This window comes from Bos indicus x Bos taurus, chromosome 13 (assembly GCF_003369695.1).
Source record: "Bos indicus x Bos taurus breed Angus x Brahman F1 hybrid chromosome 13, Bos_hybrid_MaternalHap_v2.0, whole genome shotgun sequence".
NCBI lineage: Eukaryota > Metazoa > Chordata > Mammalia > Artiodactyla > Bovidae > Bos > Bos indicus x Bos taurus.
The window spans coordinates 9810905-9836954 of NC_040088.1; the positions used below are offsets into that span (position 1 = coordinate 9810905).

The 26050-nt window shown below is 53.5% G+C and overlaps 2 protein-coding genes across 3 annotated transcripts; one reads left to right on the forward strand and one right to left on the reverse strand.

Moving 5' to 3' along the window:
- Positions 1 to 246: 246 nt before the first annotated feature.
- Positions 247 to 12651, reverse strand: RBPJL (recombination signal binding protein for immunoglobulin kappa J region like). Its single transcript, XM_027558211.1, has 12 exons — positions 12633 to 12651; positions 11287 to 11395; positions 9858 to 9983; positions 8386 to 8456; positions 8092 to 8207; positions 7619 to 7793; positions 5657 to 5794; positions 5142 to 5251; positions 4723 to 4875; positions 3197 to 3352; positions 2941 to 3044; positions 247 to 2833 (listed from the first exon to the last, which is right to left on the reverse strand). Exons 1-12 carry the CDS (start codon positions 12649 to 12651, stop codon positions 2557 to 2559), a joined length of 1554 nt encoding a protein of 517 aa, XP_027414012.1. The 3' UTR covers positions 247 to 2556.
- Positions 10975 to 25726, forward strand: MATN4 (matrilin 4). Of its 2 annotated transcripts, none has more exons than XM_027558459.1 (10): positions 10975 to 11363; positions 13568 to 13681; positions 14426 to 14995; positions 16109 to 16231; positions 19217 to 19339; positions 19433 to 19555; positions 21330 to 21743; positions 21844 to 21996; positions 25156 to 25263; positions 25346 to 25726. In XM_027558459.1, exons 2-10 carry the CDS (start codon positions 13603 to 13605, stop codon positions 25402 to 25404), a joined length of 1752 nt encoding a protein of 583 aa, XP_027414260.1. In that variant the 5' UTR covers positions 10975 to 11363; positions 13568 to 13602; the 3' UTR covers positions 25405 to 25726. The 2 variants fall into 2 exon arrangements, with proteins under 2 accessions (XP_027414260.1, XP_027414261.1); XM_027558460.1 differs by lacking the exon at positions 10975 to 11363 and adding an exon at positions 12141 to 12221 and having other exon boundaries at positions 25346 to 25706.
- The last annotated feature ends 324 nt before the right edge of the window (positions 25727 to 26050 follow it).

Below are 26050 nucleotides of genomic sequence, written 5' to 3' on the forward strand. Positions count from 1 at the left end.
AACATAATGATGCAATATTTGAATACAGTGTCAAACGATCACCATATTAAGTCTAATTAGGGATTTTTTTTTTTTTTTTGGCTGTGCTGGGTCTTCATTGCTGCTGCACGCTGGCTTTCGCTAGTTGCGGTGTGCGGGCTTCTCACTGAGGTGGCTTCTCTTGTTGCGGAGCAATGGCTCTAGAACCCAGGCTCAGTAGTTGTGGCATACAGGTTTAGTTGCCCTGTGGCATGTGGGATCTTCCTGGACCACGGATCAAACCCCTGTTCTCTGCATTGGCAGATGGATTCTTACCCACTGGACCACCAGGGAAGTCCCGAATTAGGGAAATCTTGAAGGCGCTGTCTGAGATGAGTTTGGAGAACAGAGCAGTAGTGGAGTGGAGGAGGAAGCCTCTTCTAGCAAGGAAAAGGGAGAGGGAGGGTAGTTTGATGTTAGACAGATTCAGGCTTGGGGGAGAAAAGACCTCCCAGGACAGTCCAGCAGCTGAAACTCAGAAGACAGGCCAGGGTTAAAGCTCTGAGGGCACAGACTTTCGTAGGTGGGACCAAGGGTCTGGGAGTGTCCTGCAGAAAGTGCAAAAAATAGAGCTGCATGACTGGGCTTTCAGGCCAAGCTAGGTCCTTGGCTTCCGGGACTCCTGCCTGGTGGAGTGGTGGAGGAAGTTCTTGAGGGCAGAACTGGAAAGGCCCTTGAGCCCCAACTCCCCGAGAGACCTTTTAGCATTTTTACAAGTGGCTTCCTGCTTCAATCTCACAGGGCAGTGAGCTCAAACTCTCCTGGGACGGGCACTCACGTGGAGGACATTTTCCATCCATTTATTCCCTGGGTTCCTCAGCCAGGATCCACTCCCAGGGGCCATGGCAGACTGAACAAGCTTCTCTTTCCCATCATTGTGGGTTTCAGTCTGCTGATGGCAGAGAACGGAACTTAGCCAAGAGTTTGAGGACTCTAAAAGCAAAGCCCATTTTGCCCCCTTGGGAAATATCAGCTTCTTCTTTTTCACGGAGGTTTCCATGTTCTGGGGAAAGCATCTCAGGAAATGAACTTAGAGCATAAAGAAAGGCTCAGAAGGGTGAGAGCCCTTGACCCAAATTTCAGACCAGTTCTCCCCTTTCGGCACCCCCAGGGGCTGGTACAAGTAGTTGGCACCTACAATATCTGTGTCATGGTTTCCACAGCCCAAGTCAGGACCCTCCATGACACAGGTTCCTCTCTGTGGGGCACACATTTGGCAGAGGGTGGAGAGTCTGGGCAGTGATAAATTGCAATTTTATCCCTAGGCTCCATCCAAAGAAGCTATTCTTTCTTGATTATTGCCCAGCAGATCCCATGAGTTCTGCCTAGAGTTGTCCTGGGAAAGTTTTGTTTTGGGTCTTGTGGTTGCCCCTGGGCCTGCCCAGAGGCAGCAGGTGGTCCCCAGAGCAGGGACAGGGGCTCAGGGATGCTGGCTACCTCTGAACCCCATTGCTCCTCCAGGAAGTATCACAAGTGAGCTATCTGCTCCACCACACATGTTGTCCTCTACTCTGTGTGTATGTGGGGGGAAGCATACTGGGCCACCTCCCTCTGGGAGGAGGTGGGTCATACAGATACAGGGAGTACCACACTCCCTGCCCTGGCTGGGAGTTGATGCTAACACAGCAGAGCAATCTCCGACCCTTAGGACTGATTGCATCTTACCAGGCCTGCGAAAGAAATGCCTGGGTAGACAATTAAGATGGCAAGACCTGACCACTACACCAGGGACCTACCCAGCCACCAAAGTTGTGGACCAGAGGGCAAACATCTGAATGGGTACTGTGCCTGGCTCCAGCCAGAAAAAGACTAAGGAAAGGACTGAGCTTTGTACTGCAGGGTGGAAGCCAGCACTCCAGGACAGGTTCCCCATGCTCCAGAAGGGACTTGGTGCTTGGAGTGGGACCCAATGTTCCAGGCAGGACCTGGTGCTTTGGGGCCATCGGGGCAAGCGTGAGCCCATGCCCCATGTGTGTGAAATATCACCCGTTTCTTCCTTCAGGAAATACAGCTGCCTGGAGGGTCACTGCTCTAGGCTTTTTACAATGTGTGAAACTGTATGCCAGACCCAGAGAGATGGAGAGAAACAAAGATGCAGGGACAGGGATGCACAAAGAAGAGAGATCTACAGGAAACTCCCTGGTGGTCCAGGGACTAAGACTGCACTTCACCGCATGTGGGACGGGTTCCACTCCTGATCTGGGAATTAAGATCCCACAGGCCACGTGACATGGCCAAAAACAAAAAACAAAAAAACTATAGTTACTTCGGGAGAGAGAATGTCAGAGTGAAAAAGACAATGATAGAGAAAACCACACTCCTGACCGGATACAAAGGGAGCATCACTCAGGCGGGGTCTTCCTAGAAGGAAAAGACGAGGGAGTAACCGGTGAAAGACCCGCAGGGCCAGGTTTCTAGGGCGAGAGCTTTCTGCAAGTCGGTCTTCAGCTTTCACTTGCGCAGCACCGAGGCGGAAGGCAGGGCTCAGGACCCAGAAAACCCTCCCCCGGCCAGGTCTCAGCGTCCAGGCCGCTCCTCCTACGTCTGGATGAAGAGGTGGAAGTTGGTGCGCGTGAACTCGTGATGGATGCTCTCCAGGAGCGCGTCGGCGTCAGCGGCGGGCGCCGCCAGGGCGCCCGGGGCCCCCGGCCGCGCGCTGTACTCGGGCGTGTAGGTGAAAGAGAAGGCGCTGGGGTAGAAAAGGCCGTCGGTGCGCACGAGGCTCACGGGCACTGTGATGGGTGTGCGCAGCCAGCGCCAGTCGCTGCCGAAGACGGCTACGTCGGGTACCACACACACCAGGGACCGCGGGCTCCTGGGGGTGGGGCATCGAGATCGGGGCAGCAGCGATGCTGATGGCGTGCACCCAACTCCCCACCAGCTCCGTTCTCTGGGAGACAGGGAAACCCCCCACCCCCATACCTGTACATGGTTTCCGCTTCCACGTCCCCGAACCACACCTTGAGCCCCGCGTGGAAGTTCTCACCGTGGAGCTCCAGGGTGGCCACGTCGCCCCCGCCACTCAGCTGGGGGAGGGTGAGACCAAGGGGTGTGGGAGAAGCGGGGGGCGGGGGGGGGGTGAAGCTGAGAGCTCGCAACCCTCCCTCACCTGCACTCCCGCCCCGCCCAGAGCAGTCAGGATCCACGCCCGCCAGCGCCCCGCAGCGCCCGGATTCACCTCGAGGGTGCTGATGAGCGGCACGGGAGTGACCGGCTCCCGGGTGCACGCCAGGCTGGTGCTGAAGGAGAATTCCACCGACTCGGTGCCGATGATGGTCCAGCAAGAGTTGTCGTTGAGCAGCGCTCTGTTGGCCTCGTTGGGGCAGGGGGAGGCCTGAGGGGAGACCCCAGGGGATGGAGAAGAAGCTGCGGCCAGGGGCGGCCTTCAGCGCAGCCAGCCGGCGCAATGCCGGGGCTTCCGCATTCCTAACGTTCCAGTCCTGGGCTCTGCGGTTTACCTGCCCTGCGAGCTCGGACCAAACCTTTAATTTCTCTATTTAGAGTTTCCTCAGCTCGCTGGACTAGCTGGTTGCTAAAGATCTATGTTCTTAGAATTCTAGAATTCCATTAAAAAAAGAAAAAAGAAAAGAAAAACATTGTGCAATCCTGTGCCCTAAACATTCCAACACTTTAAAATGCTTTTGGAAGGATTATTGCTCAATAATGGAGAAGGCAATGGCAACCCACTCCAGTACTCTTGCCTGGAAAATCCCATGGATGGAGGAGCCTGGTAGGCTAGGCTGCAGTCCATGGGGTGCTGAGCGACTTCACTTTCACTTTCATGCATTGGAGGAGGAAGTGGCTACCCACTCCAGTATTCTTGCCTGGAGAATCCCAGGGACAGGGAGCCTGATGGGCTGCCATCTATGGGGTCGCACAGAGTCGGACACGACTGAAGCGACTTAGCAGCAGCAGCAGCAACACTGCTCAATAATAATGTGATTTTCTACGTATTATGATTTTATCTCAACATTCCATGATAATGTTCTTTGTATTGCTTAATAATAATAGCAGTTTTTCATATTTGACAATCTTATGTCTTAACAGTCCATAATTCATCTTTGCTCAGTAATACTCAAAAGTTAGTTAAGTCGCTCAGTCGTGTCCGACTCTTTGCGACCCCGTGTGGACTGTAGCCCATCAGGCTCCTCCGTCCATGGGATTCTCCAGGCAAGAATACTGGAGTGGGTTGCCATTTCCTTCTCCAGGGGATCTTACCGATCCAGGCATTGAACCCAGGTCTCCCGCATTGCAGGCAGATGCTTTAACCTCTGAGCCACCAGCCAAAAGTACTATTTATTACTGATTTTTATTTGCATTCTACAATTTTTTTTTTTCTTGGCCCTGTGCCTCTGGGCTTGTGGGATCTTAGTTCTCAGACCAGGGATGGAACCCCAGCCCCCTGCGGTGGACGTGCAGAGTCATAACCACTGGACCACCAGGGAATCCCCCTACAATTTTATATCACAACATTCTGACATTAATGGCCTTTGGGAAGGAGCATTGCTCAATGCTACTATTACTATTTTTTACTACATTCTCTGATTCTATCCTGATAGCTTTCATGTCTAACATTCCATAGGAGGCAGTGTTGCTCAGTGAGTAGCAACCACGATGGTGCTGATAATGGTGATCTTACATCCTACTGTTCTTTGCGGTTCTGATTTTCTGGGATGCTTGGTGCTGAGAGTCTCTGCTTCTCACCTGAAACTGCACCACCTTCTCTGTAGCGAGACATAAGTAGGTGCCGCCTCCTCCTGGAGGACCACCAGGAAACTGGAATGCACACTTGTGGAGTTGCGAGATGGGCTCATCCACGTCGAGGAGGGCACACTGTTTGGCTACTTTGCGGATGATCTATGGCAGAAGTGTGGGGGAGGTGTGGCAGCAGGGTGCCTGGGTGCCCACAGGCTGCCCTCCCAGCCAGCTCTCTGCTACCCCAATAGCCATGCAGAATGCTGGAATATTGCTGGCATATCCGCCCCCTCACCATGACAGCTCCCACAAACGCTGAGTGTCTCCAATGAGGATAGGGGTCATCATGCTTTGGGTGCTCACCCTCAGCCCTTCCCTTGTGGACGGATCTGGGGTGACCCGTCCAGCCATGCCCTCCCTTCCCATACCATTGGAGGTAGGGTGATGCCCGTGACCGTGCAGACGAGCTGCACCAGGGAGCCGTAGCGGACGTAGCCCTCTCGAGGCGGGAAGTCCCCCTGGGAACACTGTTCATCAGCTGAGAAATAAACAGAAGGCAGGAGGGCTTCAGGGGTTCTAAGCTTCTGTCCCAAATCCTTCTGCCTCTGGCTCCGCCTCGTGTCACATAAGGGTCTTATGGGCAGGGTTAGCACACAGAGAGGTGGCTCAGGCTGAAATTTCTCAGCCTGGAGAAACCCTCTGTGGCCCATCCTTAGAATGCCTGTGCTCTGGGGGCAGGGGCTGAGCTGGGGAAAGGGGTTGGATGCCGGAGTCAGAGTAGCTGGGTTCAGTTACTGACTCACTAGGACTTTTGACAAGTCTTTTGGTGTCTGTAAGCCTTGGTTCCATGGGGCAACATTTACTTCCCTGGATGAGTTGTGGTGAAGATGAAATAAGTGAATGCATGTGAAGTGCCCAGCCCCGGGCCTGCTTGTGGGATTACCCAGGTGGAGAGTGAAGGCAGCCCACTGGCGTGCACTGGCCACAAAGTCCCCGTCCTCCACGGAGAGGTAGCGCGTGGAGACCGTCTGGGAGCGCAGGCGGTTGAAGAGGGAGACCTTCGAGCCCGAGGATATGCACACTGTGAGGGGAGGTGGAGTCAGTGCCCGGGCCTGGCTTGGCCCCTTGGAATTGCCAGTGAAGTTCCCACCCTCTGTCCCCTGAGCCAATCTGGCTCAAATTCCCAGACACACTAGCCTGGGAATTCATTGTCTCATGGCTATTTATCCAGCACCTGCTATAATCCTGCTTCTGTACCTCTGTCTGGTCCTTTTCGCTGTCTGGGCAGGAAAAACAAGTAGTTACTAAATGCCCTATGCTGTGTGCCAGGCACCAAAGGGTGAATTAGATCTAGTTTTGCTCTGGAGGAGTTCACAGTCTCAGAGTGGGGACTGGGAATAAATAGAAACTTTCAGTAGGATGTAGTAAGGGCTGGCTGGGTTCCAGAAGGCTGCCTGGAGGAGGTTATACTCTTAGCTGGGGAGGACGAGGTAGGTAGGAGTTGCTCAGGAGACTGTATAAGCAAAAGGCATGTGGTGTGAAATAGCAGTATATTTCTATGGTTTAATATTGATCTCTTTCATCCTTTAGCACAAATTCAGAGCCACTATTCTGCTTTCTGATTGGATTTTGAGCACCCGGGGAGAAAGCACTGGGCCATCATCCACTCTTCCCCCACAGTGCCAGGCATACTGTGGGTGCTCAATGTATATTTCACCCAAGTTCCCATCCATTATCATAATGATGATAGCTAACGTTCATTGTTTTTCAGATACTGTTTTAAATGCTGAACTTGAGTTAGCTCTTTTGCTTCTCAACAGCCTTCTGCAGTAGATAATATTATCTTTACTCAAGAGAACAACTCCCTCAAGACCACACAGCTAGCCAGCGGCAGAGCCAGGATTCAAACCCAGGCCACCTCGCTCCAGAATCTGCACTTAAAACCATCTCACTATACCCACTAAGCATTCCCTGGCCCTGTCCTCACACCAGCGGCCAGCCAGCGCACTGCCTGAATCTGAGACATCCTTCAACGTTTTTAACAGAAAGCAAACAAGGTGCGGGGTGGGAGTGGGCTTGAGTCACATCAACTCAAGTTCAAATGCTGGCTGGACCACTTTTCTAGGTGGGCAAACCTAAGCAAGTCATTTGGAAGGTGATGGGCCCCAATATTTCTTTTTTTCTTTTCCTTTTTTCTGGTCCCACTGAGTGGCATACAGGATCTTAGGGTTCACCAACCAGGGATCAAGCCTGAGTCCCCTACAGTGGAACCACAGAGTCTTAACCACTGGACTGCCAGGGAAGTCCAAGGCCGGAACATTTCTTAAACGAATGGATGGATGTTCCGCGTCTCATTTTTCCTCACCTACCACTCACCTTACAAGGATGAGCATCAAACAGGGTGATGAATGTACATGCCTGCCAAGAAAGGCCCCCTTTCCCCAGCTTCTCCCTTCCATTTTCCAGGGAGGGTGATGGTGTTATTGTCATTCAGGCTTTTCCCCCCTGTATTTTTAAACCCATTAGCCCCGGGGTTTATCACTTGGCATCCAGGGCTTATCTCCAACTGTCTCTTTGATCAGCTATGTGTGTCTCTCCCCTGTTAGGCTAGGCTGTTCCTCCAGAACAGACACTTGCAATGCACATCAGGCACTGAATAAATATTTTTAACTGAATTTCCTCTGCCTTTTTATTATATTTTGTCTTCGGTTCAGCACATGCCAGCTATTTTGGGGACCCCCAACCTCAAATTGGGTACCTAAGCCACACCCATTCATCCAGACCCGGCCCCGCTTTCGGCTCAGACTCCCAGGCCTCTCCCCCTCCCCCTTCCCAAATCAAGCAGCTTGCAGACCCGGGGCACCTCCCCAAGGCCGCCCCGCGGCCAGGCCCCGCCCCCGCTCACGGTCGGTGTTTTTCAGCGACTGTTTCTTCTGCGAGGGCTTGGAGATGACCTTGATGAGGCGGCTGTGGAAGGTGCCCAGCTCCCGGCCGCCTCGGAGCATGAGCCGCAACACCAGTCGGAAGTGCTTCCTCTTGTCTGCGTCCGAGATGTACAGAGTCTTGGCGCAACTGAATTCCTACCGGGTTCGCGAGGACAGGGTCGTCTCATCGCAGCCCTAAGTCCCGGGATGAGCCCACCTCCCCCAGTTATCTGACGCCCGCCCCGTCGGACGTAACATGACAGGTCCAAGCTCTTGGACTCAGCCTCAAGGCAGAAACCTGGTCTCTCCGCATCCCCACCTATCTTTTGGCTCCTGCAGGGGGAGTGAAGGAGCCCCCTCCCCTCTCCGGTCCCCTCCAAGGGAGAGGTGAGGATGGGAGAAGGAATCGCAGCCCACCCACCCCCACCGCCCCCCTCCTGCCATGCGCTCTCACCCTGGAGTCGGGCTGCTCTTCGAAATTCAACTTCTGCGTCTCGGCGGCGCTGCCGGACGCGCCGTCTAGTCCCATGTAACCGCAGACCAGGGGCCCAGTCTGCCCTGCTTGGTGGGCTGCAAAGGGATGGGAGCCGGCTCTGGAAGCACTCAGGTGTCAGCCAGGCAACCTTAGTTCTCACCGCCAGAGGGCGCGGCGAGACTGCGCCTGAGAACCGCCCCGCTCCCGGGCCCTGCAGAGTGGCTGGTCCACTTATAAACTGAGCCGCCCGGCCGCCCTGGAGTCCGCCCTCACCTTGGCCCGGTACTGGCTTCACCCTCCAGCCCGGACCTGCGAGGTAGACACAGGGCGGCGGGCAGAAGAACCTGCGGAGACATGTAAGCGCCAGACTCGTATATCCATCTCCACTTTAGTGTCCTGCCTTTGAGGCGTCTCAAAGATAGCAGAAAGCCAACGGAATCCTTGATTCCTCCTCCATCTCTCCAAGTTTCTCCGCGACTGTGAACCCCATTAATACCCGAATCTTTCTTTTCTTTTTTTCACATTCTTCACTCAATCCATCAGAAAGTCCTATCCACCACCTTAAAACATATTCAGAATCCATTGACTTCTGACCACCTCCATCTTTGTCCCAGCTGCCATCAGTTTGCCTGGACCACTGTATCAGCCTCCCATTGGTCTCTCTGCTTCCACTCCTACCCTCCTTCGACCTGTTTTTCACACAACAGCCAAATGGGGGGTTGCTTTTTTTAATTTTTTTTTTCCTGTTTTTAGGGTATGTTGCTTATCTTAAAATCCTCCAGTGGTTTAAATTCAAAGTACTTACATGATCTGGCCCCTGCTTACTTCTCCAACTTCACTTCCTATGATGACCCCTCTCCTTCTCTAATTCCAGCCACTCTGACTTCTTTTGGCCTCGAACAGGCCAAGTTAGTACCAAGTGAGTCAAGGTCTTTGCCTTTTTCATTGCTTCTAATTAAAATATGCTCCCCCCAGATTTCCTCATGTCTGGCTCCATTTTCACATTCAAGTCTTAGTTCAGATGTCATCTCCTCAAAAGGCCTTCCTACCACCTTGACCTTGCTAGCTAAATACACCCCTGCCCCTCAGTTTCTATCACCTTGCCTATTCTGTTTCCCTTCTAGCTCTCATCCTCATCTGGGAGCATCTTCTTCACTGATTTGTGAGGTGTTTATTGTCTGTCTCTCTCACACTAGAGCAAAGATGCCACAAGGGCAGTCATCGTATCTGTCTTGTCCAACTGTGTGCTGGGTGCCCAGCAGTGCCAGAGAGCCTGACACATGATAAGCACTCAGTAGGCAGTTGTGGAATGAATGAATGGGTGAATGAGTGAATGGGGACTGTAGATTCACAGGGTGGTTCTGCTACAGGTCAAAGTCGGGGATCATCGTGACTGAGGGAAAAAGGCCGCTGATTGGCTGCGAGCAGAGCCCTGCGTCCTCTCCGGGTTCTGTGTGTGGTGAGCGTGCATATGCGTGCTCAGTCATGTCTGACTCTTTGCGATCCCATAGACTGTAGGCTCCTTTGTCCATGGAACTTTCCAGGCAAAAAAAAATACTGGAGTGAGCTGCCATTTCCTTCTCCAGGGGATCTTCCCGACCCAGGGGTCGAACCCATGTCTCTTGTGTCTCCTGCCTTAACAGGTGGACTCTTTACCACCTGCACCGCCTGGGAAGCGAAACAGGGAGGGGACCACAGGGCTAAAGGCGGGCCCTGGGACCTTGGAGGGCCACCGAAGGACCTACCTCTTCTCATTTCCGTATGATTTCTGGGCCACCTTGGCGTGCAGGATCCAAACCGTCTGCTCGCACTGCTGCTGCAGGCAGCGGCGCACGCCTTCCCTCAGGACCGCACTGGGCTCCGAAGACGACCTGGGACTGGGTGGGGGCGGGCCGGGCACCCGCAGCAGGGAGCTTAGAGACCCAAGTGGGCAGATTGAGTAAATGAATGGGAGGAAGGAACCCTCCTAGTTCTGCCCCCTCGGCAGAGAAGAAGCCTTAGACAAGAGAGGCGACTTGAGTGTAAGCTGTGGGCTAAATATTTGGGTGGTATGGTGCTCAGTGAGGTCTTCGTGGCGACCACCGGGACCACCCAGGCGCCACTCCGCAGGTCTGGCTCCACGCCCACTGCAGCCTGGAGCCCTGGGGTGAGGCCCCAGCGGCATAAAGCCCTCACTTGTGCCGGCCTTGAGGCGGAGGCTGAGTTTGTAAGGGCGCATGGCTTCCCAGCACCCTTAGGGGACCCACCCCGGGGCAGTCCTGATGCGGTTTGGGGGTGGGGGCGAGGAGAGAGAGGAGGGGAGAGTGGTTGCTGGACCCCGGACCAGAAGAGTGCTCTCTGGCCGGTCAGCAGATGCCTGAAAAAAATGGACGGGCATCCCAAACTGTGTGCCCAGGATCTTGGAATATTTTCGTATTTTTCGGGTTAAAGCAACACTCCCAACCCCCTATGTCCCAAGAGTAGGCGTCTATTGCTGTCTCAGCTTTCCTTCCCCCTGAACACAAGGCCTTCATCGGCTGTGGAGGGGGCCAGTCAGGGCCTAGGGGCCTGGGGTCTTCTCCGCCAGGGTGTTTTGATGGGCGAGGATGGCTGGGCCCAGGACCTCAGTAATTGCAGAGAACGTGGAAAGGCGTCCGTGAGGGCAGGATCCGAGGCACCACCAGGTGGGGCCTGGGGAGAGCCATGAAGCCTCAGGCTGCCCTTCTGAACCCCTTATCCCTCCTTGCAGGACCAGAACCAGAGTCCGGGGCCTCTCTCCACCCCTGAAAGGGGCGGCGGGGTCAAGAGCCCGGCCGCGCCCTCGGAAGCGGGGCCAAGCAGCCGGCGGCCGAGCCAGGCCCCGCTCCGCCCCTTGGGGCTCTCCCCGGGGAAGGGCCTCGGAGGCTTCCAACGCATTCCGGCTGCGGAGAGCGTAGCCGCCCAGCCTCCCGCGGGAGCTCGATTCCCGCCCCGCAGCTCGCGTCTGTGGCTTCAGGGATGGCGGGAGCAGGGGGCGTCGCGCTGGCCCCGCCCCAGCCCTCAGAGGGAGGGGGGGTCGCTCCCTGCAAGTGGGAGGGGTCGCGGCCCGCGTTCCCCCTCCCCACCCTCCGGCCCCCGGGTTAAATGCGGCCGCCGCCTCCACCCGCTCCAGCTGCCTGGCTGTCCCCACCTCGGGCACACTGCCCGCGCCGGTACCTGGTCCAACTGCCAGGGAGGCTCCGCCCGTCGGCTCCGCTCTGCGGCCGCGCCTCTGAGCTGTCCGGCAGGCTCAGGTGAGTCAAAGGGCCCGGGGGTGCCGAGGGGTCTGCGGGGAGCAGGCAGCCAGCCAGACCAGGCGCCCGTATTTAGCCGCGGCTGCACCGCCTACGGTGCCCCGTCTGACCTGCAGTGCCCTTCCCCACCTCTGCAGGGCCCTCTCCAAATAGAGTCCCCAAGAGCACGGCCGCCAAAACGGAGAAGGGGGACCTTATCCCCAATCTCCTCCCTCTAGGAACCCCCGGCACCCCACCCCCCAACCCCCGCCCTGCCTCAACCCGTTCCCCGGAACGTCCTCGAAGTGTTTGTTCTTCAGCCAACTCTTGAATTATTCACAAACCTCTCCTCCCTCGAGAATCCACTTTCTCCATCCTAAGGGCATTTCTTAAAGCAAGGATTAACCCCCTCAAGGAGCTCCGGGTTCTGGAGTCAGTCCTGTCACCTTGCCACGCTGCTGTGTGACCTGGGCAAGACATTACCCTCTCTGGTCCTGGCTCCTTCCTCTCTAGAATGAGGACTTGGAAGGGTGATGAACTTGGACGCAAGCCCTATTTTGACTTTCTAGGATTGGGTGGAGGTGGGGTGCCAAGCGAGATGTTGGATCAGGCCAAGAGCAGGAGGAGGGGAAACTTAAGATTTAGGGGCCCAGGAGCTTCTGCAGACAGGAACAGATGGGAGGGGGCCAAGGTGCCTTGTGCCTGTACCCTCGTGCTCCCCAGGGGTGCTCCCCGGCTGGGCTGTGGCCCACGCTGGAGGAGGCATTCCACACCCGCCCACCTCCAGGAGCGGCTGGCACGTCTGGCTTAGTCACCCTCCCACGACAGGTTCTGCCAGAGGGGTATTTGTTCCTCTACCGACGCTGAAAGGCAAAGGAGGTGAGGATCCGCAACGGGGAGGGAGCCTAGAGGGAGCGACAGGCACCCGGCCTTTCTCAGAATAGAATCATTCACGGAATTGGGGAGGGGGCGGGGCTGCGGTTGGATTAGGGGCAGCTGGCCCCCTCTGCCAAGAAACAGAAACATAAAAATGGCTAGCACAGCTTCAGCAAGGGGCGAGGGGATTGGGGTGGAGTAGGGACCCCAGGGAGGGACTGGAAGAAAAAGAGGTGACGCCTAAGGACCAGCTTGCCAGGTCGCTCTGAAGGAAGAACGGGAGCCAGGAGTCCTAGGTTCCTTTGCAGCTCGGCGGGCCACCTTCTTGGGCCTCACTTTTCGCATCTATACAATGGGAGTCCTTCGTGATTCTCAACGGGCGTCGCCAAGGGCCAAGAGAGAGTGAGCGCTCACCTGCCCCCACGGGGTCCATGGCCGAGTCCGGGGGCGTCCAATGCCACTGTCCCCGGAGCCCACCGTGCGCACTTCTGCTCCTCTGCTCTAGGCTGGATATATTCTACCCCACCCTTATCTCCAAGGCCCTGGGGCTCCTGGCTCCCTGTTTGCTTTGGGCAGGAGCACCTGCTGGGCAGATGTGGGCTTCCCACGGCCACCTAGCCAACACAGCTAGACTCAAGAGGGCGCCCCCTGGAGACCTTTCCTGAGAGCAGGCGGGAAGGGGCGGTACCAAGTCACAAGTTTATCCGCGTGGTGGGTTTCGGCCAAGGCGACAGCAGGCCTGCATTGGGGCCCTGCCTGTTTGAGTCGAGGGGTGGGGTGGTGGTGGGTGGGAGCACAGCCACACAGAGCTGCCTTGTGTGCAAAGGGGAGGGGGCGAGCTGGGGAATGGCTTCCCTCTGCAAAGAGTCACGCGGCTGCTCCTTGGAACCCCATAGGCGTAGGATTATATCCTGGAGGAGTCACTTTCTTGCCACGCGACTTTGGGTACACGCAGTGAAGTTTCTGAGCCTCTTTCCTGATCTATACTCTGGGGACAGCAACAGCCTTGGACTCAGAATTGTTGAGAGGACTCAATAAATGCCACAGTGCATGAAAAGCATTTATCATCGTGCCTGGCACTGAGGAAAGGCCTTTCCTTTTAAATTTTTGTATATTTTTAAATCTACTTTCTATTTATTTACTATTCTACAGTTCTGAAAAGCAGAATTCCCTGTGTTTGCAGCAAACTCACTGTGATGAATTTTTTTTATAATGAAAATTTTCACCATGCACGAAACTAGAGAGATTAGTAAAATAAACCCATGACCCTCCTCCCCCTCCAAATGCCCATCACCTAGAATAACAGCTCTGTAAACACTATTGCTCTGATAATTTTCTTTCCTCTTCAGGCTCCGACACCTCCGTTCTCTGTTGGCTGAGTGCCATGAGGGGGCTTCTATATTCGCTGCTGCCCCTGTTGCTGCTCCTTCTCCAGCCTTGGGAAACCCAACTGCAGTTGGCAGGTGAGCCAGGGCCCATCCTCACCAGCAGGCGGGGAAGGGAACAAAAGCGGGTTCTCGATCTGCAGCCAACTGCACACCAGGGAGAGAAAAGGAAGAGCTTTGGAACTCTAAGGGGTTGGGTTCAAGATCACAGCTTCGCTTCTGTGGGCCTCAATTTCCCCAGTCTGTATGATGTGGCTTGGAGGCAGATAAGTTGGGCTCATGCAGAACTGCCCAGTTGGCATTTCATTTTTAAAAGTTAATTGAAAAAAAAAAAAGTAGGCGATTTCCCATTAAAAAAAAAAAAACGATTTGGGGCTTCTCATGAAAAGACTAAAGATCTGCTAACATGGGATCCTCAGGGCTGGAAGGCAACATTTGGTTGGGCTGCCCACTTCAGGAACCATATGGGCTCTCTGGATGTCCACCGTCTTAACCCCAATACATTCCCTCCTTTATTTACGTGGCCTGCCTGGCTCCTAGAGGCATTTGAGTTTGCTACATCCCTTTGTCCACCCTCCGAATGGATAATACCTCCTCAGAGTAGCTCTCAGAGCTGTAGGATAGAGATCCTGTGCAGTCTCCTTCCCCAGGCCCTCAGCAAATGCTGGGCGAGTGGATGGATCTAATCTGCATTTGCAAGGTTAATTCTGAGCTGGGCGCAGTTACGCCGGGAGAGCATGTTCCGCTCTGGGTTTCCCTGAGGGTTCTCCCGGGACTCGAGGCTTTGCTAACCTAAGAGAGCCTTTCCTGATCTCTTCGCAGGTCCCAGGTGCAGTTCTGGGCCCCTGGATTTGGTGTTTGTGATTGACAGCTCGCGCAGCGTGCGCCCCTTCGAGTTCGAGACTATGCGGCAGTTCCTGGTGGGCCTTCTCCGCAGCTTGGACGTGGGGCCCAACGCCACTCGCGTCGGCGTGATCCAGTATTCGAGTCAAGTGCAGAGCGTCTTCCCGCTCCGAGCCTTCTCGCGCCGCGAGGATATGGAACGCGCCATCCGCGCTGTAGTGCCGCTGGCGCAGGGCACCATGACCGGGCTGGCGATCCAGTACGCCATGAATGTGGCCTTCAGTGTGGCCGAGGGCGCGCGCCCGCCGGAGGCGCACGTGCCTCGCGTGGCCGTCATTGTGACCGACGGGCGGCCCCAGGATCGCGTGGCAGAAGTGGCCGCTCAGGCGCGCGCCCGCGGCATCGAGATCTACGCCGTGGGGGTGCAGCGCGCCGACGTGGGCTCCCTGCGCGCCATGGCGTCCCCCCCGCTGAACGAGCACGTCTTCCTCGTCGAGTCCTTCGACCTTATCCAGGAGTTCGGCCGGCAGTTCCAGGGCCGGCTGTGTAGTGAGTGAGGGGAGCGCTGGACAGAGTCCCCAACTCTCCGCCGCTCGGATTCCTGTTCCCACCGCAGTGAAATCCTGACCCCTCTCGGTGGCTCCGCCCATCACGTTTAGCCCCGCCCATCAGGCCCCGGCGTTGCCCTGGCAACTGCGGTTCTGTTCAGTCACTCAGTTGTGTCTGATTCTTTGCGACCCCATGGACTGCAACACGCCAGGTCTCCCCGTTCATCACCAACTCCCGGAGTTTACTCAAACCCATGTCCATCGAGTCGGTGATGCCATCCAACCATCTCATCCTTTGTCGTCCCCTTCTCCTCCGGCCTTTCAATCTTTCCCATCATCAGGGTCTTTTCCAACGAGTCAGTGGCCCACTGCGGGCTGTGTCAAATTCCAGCTCTGCCCAGTTTTGCTTACGGCTTCCCAGCAACAAGGAGCGACGTTTATCGTGCCCACCCACCTTGAAGAACCATGGTGGTTTCCACGGGTTTGTCTAACTCCAAAACCGCCCCTTTACGCAAGAAGCACCACCCCTAACGACTGAGCCCCATCGCCTTCCTAGAGGAGCCAAGCCCCGTCCACCTGGACAGGACCCAACAACTCTTGTTCTGGCTCCTCCCACAATGCTGCCAGATGTGTTCTTGTCATTGTCGTTTGCTGCTTTCCTTGTAGCTCAGGTGGTAAAGAATCCGCCTGCAATGCGGGAGACCTGGGTTTGATCCCTGAGTTGGGAAGATCCCCTGGAGAAGGGAAAGGCTACCCACTCCGGTATTCTGGCCTGGAGAATTCCATGGACCCAGTCCATGCGGTCGCAAAGAGTTGGACGCGACTTTCAATTTCACTTGATTTCTCGACTTCCTCTACTTAACTCCCCGGAGTCCTTCCTTATCCCCCTGACCCATCTGGCTAGGTGCCCAGGTTTTCAGAGCCTACTCACAGGGGCTACTCAGGCCATATATTTTCCCTAAGCCCTCCCCTGGATGGGCCCCTCTCAAACGAGTCATATTTCATCTAAAGACATCCTGGAGCACGGGGCCTGCCTCTGACCCCATCCAGCTCTCTCTTGCTGGAGTGTTCTCCCCCTCTGTTCCCTGATGATTCTACTCTTGTGTGTCCTCAGGAAAGGACCTGTGTGCTCAGGGGGGACACGGCTGCCAGCACCAGTGTGTCAGCACCCGGGGCACCTTCCACTGTGCCTGCAACCCTGGCTACCAGCTAGCAGCAGATAACAAGAGCTGTATGGGTGAGAACTACCCCCATCCTGCACTTTCCCTGCTCCTGAACCTTCTGCAGCTTCCTGTTGACCCAATATCAGTCGAGTGAATCTGGCAGGGCCTTTGGAAGTCAAAGTCCAGCTCCCTTACTTTTCAGGTCTAGGAAAGAAAAAGTATCGCTTGGGGTCACACAAGTCCTTGGTGGGACAAGGGCTAGAAGTCTTGACCCCACGGTTAAGTGGACTTTCTGCAATCTTCTCTCCTCCCTCTTGCAGGCACATCTCTTGGTTGGCTCCAAAACACCTCCCAAGCCTTTTCAGAGGCATATCTTTACTGTTTTTGTTATTTAGACACTGTTGGAATTTCCATACATACATCCCCTATATTCCCCACCCACGCTGCTCGTTTCTGCTTCTGCATCTCAATTCTTTCCCAGCTGCTCACCTGGGCTGCTCTTGCCTCATCTCTCTGCACCTGCAATCTCTCAAAGCCTGGTTCTTCATTTTTGCCTTCTGAAAAGTGATGACACACAGTACCTGGCTTATGCAATTGGAATTCCCCCGCTCCATGTACGGAATATATGTGTGTTCAGTCCTGTGATCATAATGGCAGCTACCATTTACTGGAATGGATTAGTGATATACTTTATTTTCCCTGGGCTCCAAAATCACTGCAGATGGTGACTACAGCCATGAAATTAAAAGATGTTTGCTCCTTGGAAGAAAACCTATGACAAACCTAGACAGCATATTAAAAAGCAGAGACATTACTTTGCCAACAAAGGTCCACTTAGTCAAAGCTATGGTTATCCCAGTAGTCATGTATGGATGTGAGAGTTGAACCATAAAGAAAGCTGAGTGCCGAAGAATTAATGCTTTTGAACTGGGGTGCTGGAGAAGACTCTCGAGAGTCCCTTGGACAGCAAGGAAATCCAACCAGTCACTCCTAAAGGAAATCAGTCCTGAATATTTGTTGGAAGGACTGATGCTGAAACTCCAATACTTTGGCTACTTGATTTGAAGAACTGACTCATTTGAAAAGACCCTGATGCTGGGAAAGATTGAAGGCAGGAGGAGAAGGGGATGACAGAGGATGAGATGGTTGGATGGCATCACCAACTCAATGGACATGAGTTTGAGCAAGCTCTGGGAGTTGGTAATGACAGGGAAGCCTGGTGTGCTGCTGTTCAAGGGGTCGCAAAGAGTCGGACATGACTGAGCAACTGAACTGAATTGAACCATTTACTGAATGCCAAGTGAGCATCAGATATTGAACTAAGACTGTTACATATATCATCTCTCAACCTCACAACATTTTGGAAAAAAGAAGTTCTGTGTTTACAGTAATCGAGATGTCAGCTGGGATCTTCTTGTTTTGGGGGCTTAGAAAAGGCTGGCTTGAAACACTATTTGAAGACCTGTGAACATTCAAAATCTTCCTCAAGATCTCTGGGAATTCTAAGTGCTTACATTCTGTGGTCCCCTCTCGCTCTGAGCTTCTACTGAATTCATTTGATTTATAGGTCCTCTCTCAATTTCTCAGTCCATGCCTGCTATGCATGTAAGTCAGCCTCTTCACTGGTTTACACACTTGTGCACACAAGGGCATGTGTGTATGTGTAAGTTGTGCATATGTCTATTTTACTAAATAATGGGGGTGGACAGAGATGTGATTTACATCTAAGTGAAGTCAAACATACACACAGAAAATGAAACATCCTTTATTTATAAATGAATATTAGGCATCCTCGATTCTGAAAGTGCTTAGTCACCACACTATAGGGAATTTATATAGGGATCAATCCATGTTACTCATCTCCACACCATCTCTCTTGCTCTTTTTTCCCCTCTCTCCACTCACCATCTCTTTTCTAGGAACCCCACATTCTCACACTTTTATACAGAGCAGCCCATCTTTCTCTAGTCCTTATTCCTCAGTTCAGCTCTAGGCCATATCTATACGTTGAAATCATCAAGATGCTCAGCAGTGCAGTAGTTCACCCTCCTTAGAAGGTGGGTGTAAATAGCAATTGTTCTCTTCTGTTAGGGCTTCCCGGGTGGTGCTAGTGGTAAAGAATCTGCCTGCCAGTGCAGGAGATGTAAGAGATGTGGGTTCGATCCCTGGGTTGTGAAGATCCCCTGGAGGAGGGCATGACAACCCACTCCAGTATTCTGGCCTGGAGAATCCCATGAACAGAGGAATCTGACGGGTTAAAGTCCATAGAGTTGCAAAGAGTTGGAAACAGAGTGACTTAGCATGCACATGCCCTCTTCCATTGACTGTATTCCCATTTTGCAGAGGGGGAAATGGAGGCTCAGACAGGTTAAATGGCAAAGCCTGGTCCTCCCCTGTGAATTAATGAGCATCTTGAGGGCAGAAGCCCTGTTTCTTACAGCTGTGGAGTCCCATTCTTATTCCTGGCTTAGTAGTGGGCATGCTGGGGCTTGAGCTGGGAGGGCTGCTTGGCTCAGTAGGAAGGAGGCCTCTACTTGGAGAATCACAGATGCCTGGGTACTACCCCAGACTAACTGAGTCAGGATCTTTGGGGGTTGGGGTCCAGGCCTAAGTATTTTTATTTATTTGTGTTTTTTGGCCATGCCCCACGTCGTGTGGGATCTTAAATCCTCAACCAGGGATTGAACCCATGCCCCCTGCATTGGGAGTGTGGAGTCCTAACCACTGGGAAACCAGGTAAGTCCCAGGCATAGGTGTTTGTAAAAAGCTCCCAGGCAGTTGTGCTGTCAGGGCTGAGAAGTGCAGCACCCGGGCCCAGGCTGACCTCACCATTTCCTCAGCCCTCGACCTCTGCACTGAAGGGGACCATGGCTGTGAGCATCAGTGCGTCAGCATGCCTGGCTCCTATTTCTGTCGGTGCCAAGCTGGCTTTGTACTCCAGCAGGAACAGAGGAGCTGCAGGGATGAGCCAGCCCCCCAGCTGGTATCCTATGCTGAGGTCTCTGATGACTCCAATCAGAACCGATGTATGTCTTTCTTTGCCTCTTCCTTCCCACCAGCCATTGACCACTGCAGCTTCGGGAACCACAGCTGCCAGCACGACTGTGTTAGCATTTATGGTGGGCCACAGTGCCGCTGCAGAGAGGGCTATGACTTGCTGCCCGACGGGAGGAGCTGTCAGGGTGAGGCGGGGTCTTCTCCATTTGTGCAGAGCGGCGAGGGATCTCAGCTGGTGGAGTCCACCCTGACTCATCCTGACTTGTCTCTCCTTTCAGCCCGGGATCTTTGCAATGGTGTGGACCATGGATGTGAGTTCCAGTGTGTGAGTGAGGGCTTCTCCTACCGCTGCGTGTGTCCTGAGGGGCGGCAGCTCCAGGCAGACGGCAAGAGCTGCAGCCGTGAGTTATGGGTGGAAGGGGGCTAATTCTGCCTGCGTCTGCCCCCCTGCCCCATTCTGAGCATCCTTAACTCTTTCCTTGTTGTGACCCCTGAGTGTGGTGTAAATGCGTGTGTGTTGGTGGTGGTGGAGTTGGAGGCTCTGCCATGCCCTGCCTCTACCTCTTTGCCTTCTTCTACCCTGCTGCCAAAGTTAATTTCAAAAACACTATTTGATCACATTTCTCCCTTACTCGAAAGCCTTCTGTGGCTCACCAGTGCTTACAAAATAAAGATCAAATGCCTTACCCCTGAGTTTTTCAAATGGTGGGTGTAACCATAGTAGATTACACAAGTGGTGGGTGTAACCATAGTGGATAACAAAATCAAGTTAATGGGTTATAAGTCAGAATTCTTTTTAAAAAAGAGAGAAAATAGAGTTTACTACATGTATGTAGAAAGAATAAGTATTGTTTCATGAAACTCAGTTTTAATTGTACGTGAGTATAAGGGCGTCATGGGCTTATCAGGTGTCGCTAGTGATAACACGCCTGCCAGTGCAGAGGATGTAAGAAACACAGGTTCAATCCCTGGGTCGAGAAGATCCCCTGGGGAAGGGAATGGCAACCCACTCCAGTATTCTTGCCTGGAGAATCCCCGTGGACAGAGAAGCCTGGCGGGCTACAGTCGATAGGGTCTAAAAGAGTCAGACACAACTGAAGCATGGCATGGTATGGCACATAACTGCATCATAATGCGTTATTATTATTTTACTGTGAGTTGTGGTCAAATTTTTGAAACCACTGCCTTAGGTCATTAAAATATTGCTTCAGCCAACCCCATCATCCTGTCTCCTGCCAGACTTAAATATTTGATCCGTACTGGCCCGCCCATTCCCAAACGTGTTGAGGGCTCCTGGATTCCATGCCTCTACACACATTGCCTCCACCATCTAGAATGTCCCTTCCTGCCTTGGAGAACTCCTACTCATCCCTGAAGACCAAATCACTTGTCACCACCTCCATGCAGCCTTCCTCACCAACTCCAGGAAGAATCCTACCTTGCTCCCTGCATGCCCCTCTATTCAAACACTTCCCTTGATGGTCACTAATGGCATATGTGACCCCTGTGCTTCATCCCTGTTTCTTTATGGATCAGGATTATGTTTCATTTATTGTCGAACCTCCCTTGGGGCCTAGCAAGGTCACTGGCTGAGAAAAGGGGAGGCAAAGTGCTCAGAATTCTGTTGGTTAACATAGTAGATGATCGTAAACAGTAGCTACTGTGATGATGATGATGAAAAAGATGCCTTTAGCAGGTTGCCTGGCCTGTGCTAAGCACTTGCTTGCTAAGTCGCTTCAGTCGTGGCCCACTCTTTGTGACCCCGTGGACTGTAGCCCACCAGCCTCCTCTGTCCATGGGATTTCCCAGCAAGAATATTGGAGTGGGATTTCCAGACAAGAATACTGGAGTGGGTTGCCATGCCCTCCTCCAGGGGATCTTCTCCACCCAGGGATCAAATCCGAGTCTTGCGGCTCCTGCATTGGAGGCACATTCTTTACCACTGAGCCACTAGGGAAGCCCCATGCTAAGCACTTAGTAAATGGCAAAGATGATGAGGATGCCAATGATGATGATGTGATGATTAGTTTTTCTTATTTTAGCACAGTGCCTGGCATAGGAAGGAGTTCACACATAGCATCTGTTATATAATAAACGTTTGCGAATGAATGAATGAATGAGCAAATGGCTGCTGCCCGCCCTCACTCCCAGCTTTTCTCCTCCGGTGAGGTATAGGGTGCCGGGAAGGCCACGTGGACCTAGTTCTGCTCGTTGATGGCTCCAAGAGCGTCCGCCCGCAGAACTTCGAGCTGGTGAAACGCTTCGTGAACCAGATCGTGGACTTCCTGGACGTGTCCCCCGAGGGCACGCGCGTGGGGCTGGTGCAGTTCTCCAGCCGCGTGCGCACCGAGTTCCCGCTGGGCCGCTACGGCACCGCGGCCGAGGTGAAGCAGGCGGTCCTGGCCGTGGAGTACATGGAGCGCGGCACCATGACCGGGCTGGCCCTGCGCCACATGGTGGAGCACAGCTTCTCCGAGGCGCAGGGAGCGCGGCCCCGGGCGCTCAACGTGCCCCGCGTGGGCTTGGTCTTCACCGACGGCCGCTCCCAGGATAACATCTCCGTGTGGGCGGCGCGCGCCAAGGAGGAAGGTGGGCTTGGCGAGGGCCGGGCTGACTGAAGCTGAGTTGGACGCGGGGAGGCAGATTTCCTTAAGCCCAGGGCGCCCCCTCTGTTCCCCCCACCCCGCAGGCATCGTCATGTACGCCGTGGGCGTGGGCAAGGCCGTGGAGGAAGAACTGCGAGAGATCGCCTCGGAGCCAGCCGAGCTGCACGTGTCCTACTCCCCGGACTTCAGCACCATGACGCACCTGCTGGAGAACCTCAAAGGCAGCATCTGCCCTGGTGAGCGCAGCCGTCTCGGGACCCCGCCCCTTCTCTTGCCGCGCATCCTCCGAGACCTCCCGGTCCTATTCGCTCGCGCCCCCTTCGCTGAGTGACAACAGTGGGATGGGCTCGCTGGTCAGAGCCTCCTTACTCAAAGTGTGGTCCCTGGACCGTCGGCAGGGCTGTCACCTGGCTATTTGTTAAAACGGCAGCGTTTTCAGCGCTCTCAAGACCTACTGAATACAATGCTGCACTTTGACAAGACCCTCAGGGAATTAGTACTAAGTTTAAGAAGCACAATTCTAAGTGATCTGTTGCCCAAATTGGCGGGAATTCAGAATAATTTGGGGAGTGGATTTTTTTTCAAAGGCACGCCCAATTCAGCATTGGTAAGGGGAGCCACATCATAAGTCCGTTTATCTTGCTGGAATTCAGCTTCACCTGGGAAGGGGCAGGGAAAGACCTGGAAAAGGGGCAGGACTGGGCGTGTTTCAAGTACACAAAGATGTGTATTAAATATACGTGTGCTTAGTCGCTCAATCTTGTCCGACTCTTTGTAACCCTATGGACTATAACCTGCCAGGCTCTTATGTCCATGCGATTCTCCAGGCAAGAATACTCGAGTAGGTTGCCATTTCCTCCTCCAGGGGATCTTCCCGGCCCAGGGATGGAACCCACATCTCTTGCTGTCTCTTGCATCGGCAGGCGGATTCTTTACCACTAGCACCATCTGGGAGGCATATTAAATGTATATATCCCATAAATTCAATCCATCTGCTTCATATGGTGCTCAGCTAAGGAAAAGGGGACCAACTCTATTTGTGGAGGGAGGATGGGCTTGAATTTTGTGTACAAGTACCTTTATAGGTAATATAGGGAATTTCTCAGGGGGTGACTTTTTTTTACCATAGAGTCTTTAGACTGTAACCCAGGCCTACAATGTGACTTTTCTTTCAGATAATCAGGCCCCACTCTAGAGCCAGGTTCAGTAGGGCTATGCTGGGCCTGGACAATCTATGTTTAAAATATCTCTGTATATATGTATATATACATATATATGTATGTATATGCATATACATATATATATACACACACACCTACACACACACCTTTCTTCCTCTTCCTCTCTCCAGGCTAATTCTAATAATTAGCGAGGATATTATGGAGACACTGGATTAACTTCTCCTTCAGGGCCCTTCCTGTCCTTTTACTAATTTATTTATTTGGCTGTGCTGGGTCTTAGTTGCGGCACGCAGGATCTTTAACTGCAGCATGGGAACTCTTAGTTGTGGCATGTGGGATCTATTCACTGACCAGGGATCAAACCCAGGTCCCCTGCATTGGGAGCACGGAGCCTTAGCCACTGGACCACCAGGGAAGTCCCTAACTCTTATGTCCCATGAAGTGTGACTTTGGACAAGTCACTTAACCCCCACCTCTCCCTTACCTTTCCTCTTCTGTGATAGGGCAGGGTGTTGGCTGCCCCAGGTTGCCTCTAGTTCTAGAATTCTAACCGAAATCTGGCCTCTGTGATTGAGTATCTTCACCAACCGATGAAGGATGACCTTGGGTAGATCCTCCTCTCTCTCCGGACCTTGGTTTCCCCGCCTGCAAAGTTAGGAGCCATTCTGGGGCTGTTATCAATACCACTGATGACGCAACATACAGCAGTTTGCTGAGGGTACATACAAGACTAAGATATAATTTTTAAATCATAGCAACTCTGTATTGAAAGCCAAGTGCCAGGCATTGTGCTGTGGTATTCAAAATGGCACACATTTACAGAATTTAGTGAATCTAAGATACCATCCATTGTAAGAATCACTATTATTTTCTATACTGCTAAAAAAAAAATAAAGATGCCGGATTTAACTGTAAGGCACGTATTTTGATTTCAGAGTTGTTGAAATGTGTGAGGAAATAGACTGGAATCAGTGGTTCTTAAACACTGGTGTGCATCAGATGCACCTGGAGGGTTTGTTAGAAGACAAATTGTTGTCTCCAACCCCAGAGTTTCTGATGCAGCAGGTCTGGAGTAGAATCAGATCATTTGCATTTCTAATAACTCCCTAGGTGATGCTGCTGCTGCTGGTCCAGGGACCACACTTGAGAACAAATGATCCCTAAGATGTTGATGTTCACTCTTGCCATCTCCTGTTTGGCCACTTCCAATTTACCTTGATTCATGGACCTAGGGAACCATTGAAATCCAGTGTTTACTTGTATCAGTTCTAACGTTTCACCCTCCAATAAACTAGCCACTAGCAACATATGCCCATCACCACATTCAGTTTCATTTGGACCGTATTTCTGTCGACTCTTGCAACTCCAAGTGTGGTCCATGGACCAACAGCATCAGTACCGCTTGGGAGCTTACTAGAAATACAGCATCTCTGTTCCTTCCCCGTTAAGAATAAGAATCTATCTATCTATCATCTATCTATCTATATCTCTTTATCTATCTATATTTTGTTTTTCGGCTGTGCTGTGGTTTTGTTTTGTTTTTTCCTGCATCCAGTCTTTCTCTAGTTGTGGAAAGCAGAGGCTACTCTCCAGTTGCCCAGACTTCTCATTGCAGTGGTTTCTCTTGCAGAGCACAGGCTCTAAGGCGCTCAGGTTTCAGTAGTTCTTGCAGCACGTGGTCTCAATAGTTGGAATTTGCTGGCTCTAGGTGCACGGGCTTCAGTAGTTGTTGCAGAGACTCGAGTTAGTGGTGGTTCACAGGCTTAGTTGCTCTGAGGCATGTGGAATCTTCCTGGACCAGGGATTGGACCCGTGTCCCCTGCATCGGGCACTGTACCACCAGGGTAGTCCAAGAATCTATATTTTAACAAGATCTCCTAGTGAGTCCAATGAGCACCAGGGTTTGAGAAACCTTCTGAGATGGGTACCCACATAAGACATACATGAAAATCATAGAGTCTTCAGCACCGCCCAACGAATAGGTTTTCTCATTGTATCCGTTTTTATAGACAATGAATCCACGGCTTAGAAAGTTTGAATGGGTTTTCCAGTATCTCACAGCTATCGAGCTGGGACTCATCCCAGGTCTGTCTGAATCTCAAACCGGCGCACTCAGCCGCAGGCGGGGTGGAGGAATATCGGGCGGCCTCGGCCAGGGCCGGCTGGTCCTCCTACAGCTTCTCACTCCCCCGACTGTCTGTGCCCCTCTGGCAGAGGAGGGCATCGGCGCGGGGACAGAGCTTCGGAGCCCCTGCGAATGCGAAAGCCTCGTGGAGTTCCAGGGCCGCACGCTGGGGGCGCTAGAGAGTCTGTCGCAGAAGCATATCCTTTGGGTCCGCGGGTGCGGGCTGGAGGGGAGACGAAGGGACCCCTGAGAGCCCCGGAGGCTTCCTTAACCTCCCACTGGCCCAGCTGACCGCACGCCTGGAGGATCTGGAGAACCAGCTGGCCACCCAGAAGTGAGGGCCGCGGGTGGCCCGGACCCGGGCAAGGAAAGCGGCCCCGCGGACGGCCCCAGCCCTCTACCCCCGCTCCAGGGGCGCCGTCTGGGCGCCGGGCCCGGACAGAACCTGGGTCCCCCTGGGCTTAGGCTGTCGCGGGGGAGGCGCTGGCGGGCTCCCAGCGTTGCGCTAGAGCTGGGCTCGCCTGGACCAGAAGTCGGACTGCGGGGAGGGATCGGGGGAGGGGATGTGGAAGACGCGTGCTGCGGTCAGTTCTTTGTAGGATTTCTTTTTTTGTTTTCTTTTTCTTAAAAAAAAAAAAAAAAAAAGTTTGGTTTCCACGGGGTCGGTGTGTGTGTCTTGCTGTGCCGCCACGGGGAGGGGAGGCCAGACGGAGCGCTCTCCGGCGGCGCCCAGGCGGCGTCTCCTCGGAGAAAGGCGCATTGTGCGGGGGTCGGGCCGGGGGGCAGGGGACTGCGAGCTGCTTCCCCCCGCTGGTTTATTCAGCCGAGAACAGATGGCTCCTTATGCAGGCGGTGGGAAGGGGGCTCCACGGGTACCCTTGGGGTCTGGGCAAGTCTGCCCTCCATCTCTCAGCGGTCAGGCACCTGGCTCTCTGGCTCTGCCCGTCTCCTGGTGTCCCCCCCACCCCCAACCCCGAGTCTTGC

Bases quoted from the DNA above. Each gene is read 5' to 3' on its own strand.
- RBPJL (XM_027558211.1), bottom strand. The intron at 9,984-11,286 runs GTACCGGCGCGG...ACCCAGTCCCAG, and splicing joins CTCCCTGGCAGTTGGACCAG to GTCGTCTTCGGAGCCCAGTG. The intron at 8,208-8,385 runs GTGAGGGCGGAC...ATCCCTTTGCAG, and splicing joins GAAGCCAGTACCGGGCCAAG to CCCACCAAGCAGGGCAGACT.
- MATN4 (XM_027558459.1), top strand. From the start codon at position 13,603: ATGAGGGGGCTTCTATATTCGCTGCTGCCCCTGTTGCTGCTCCTTCTC. The intron at 14,996-16,108 runs GTGAGTGAGGGG...GTGTGTCCTCAG, and splicing joins GTTCCAGGGCCGGCTGTGTA to GAAAGGACCTGTGTGCTCAG. The intron at 25,264-25,345 runs ATATCCTTTGGG...TTAACCTCCCAC, and splicing joins AGAGAGTCTGTCGCAGAAGC to TGGCCCAGCTGACCGCACGC.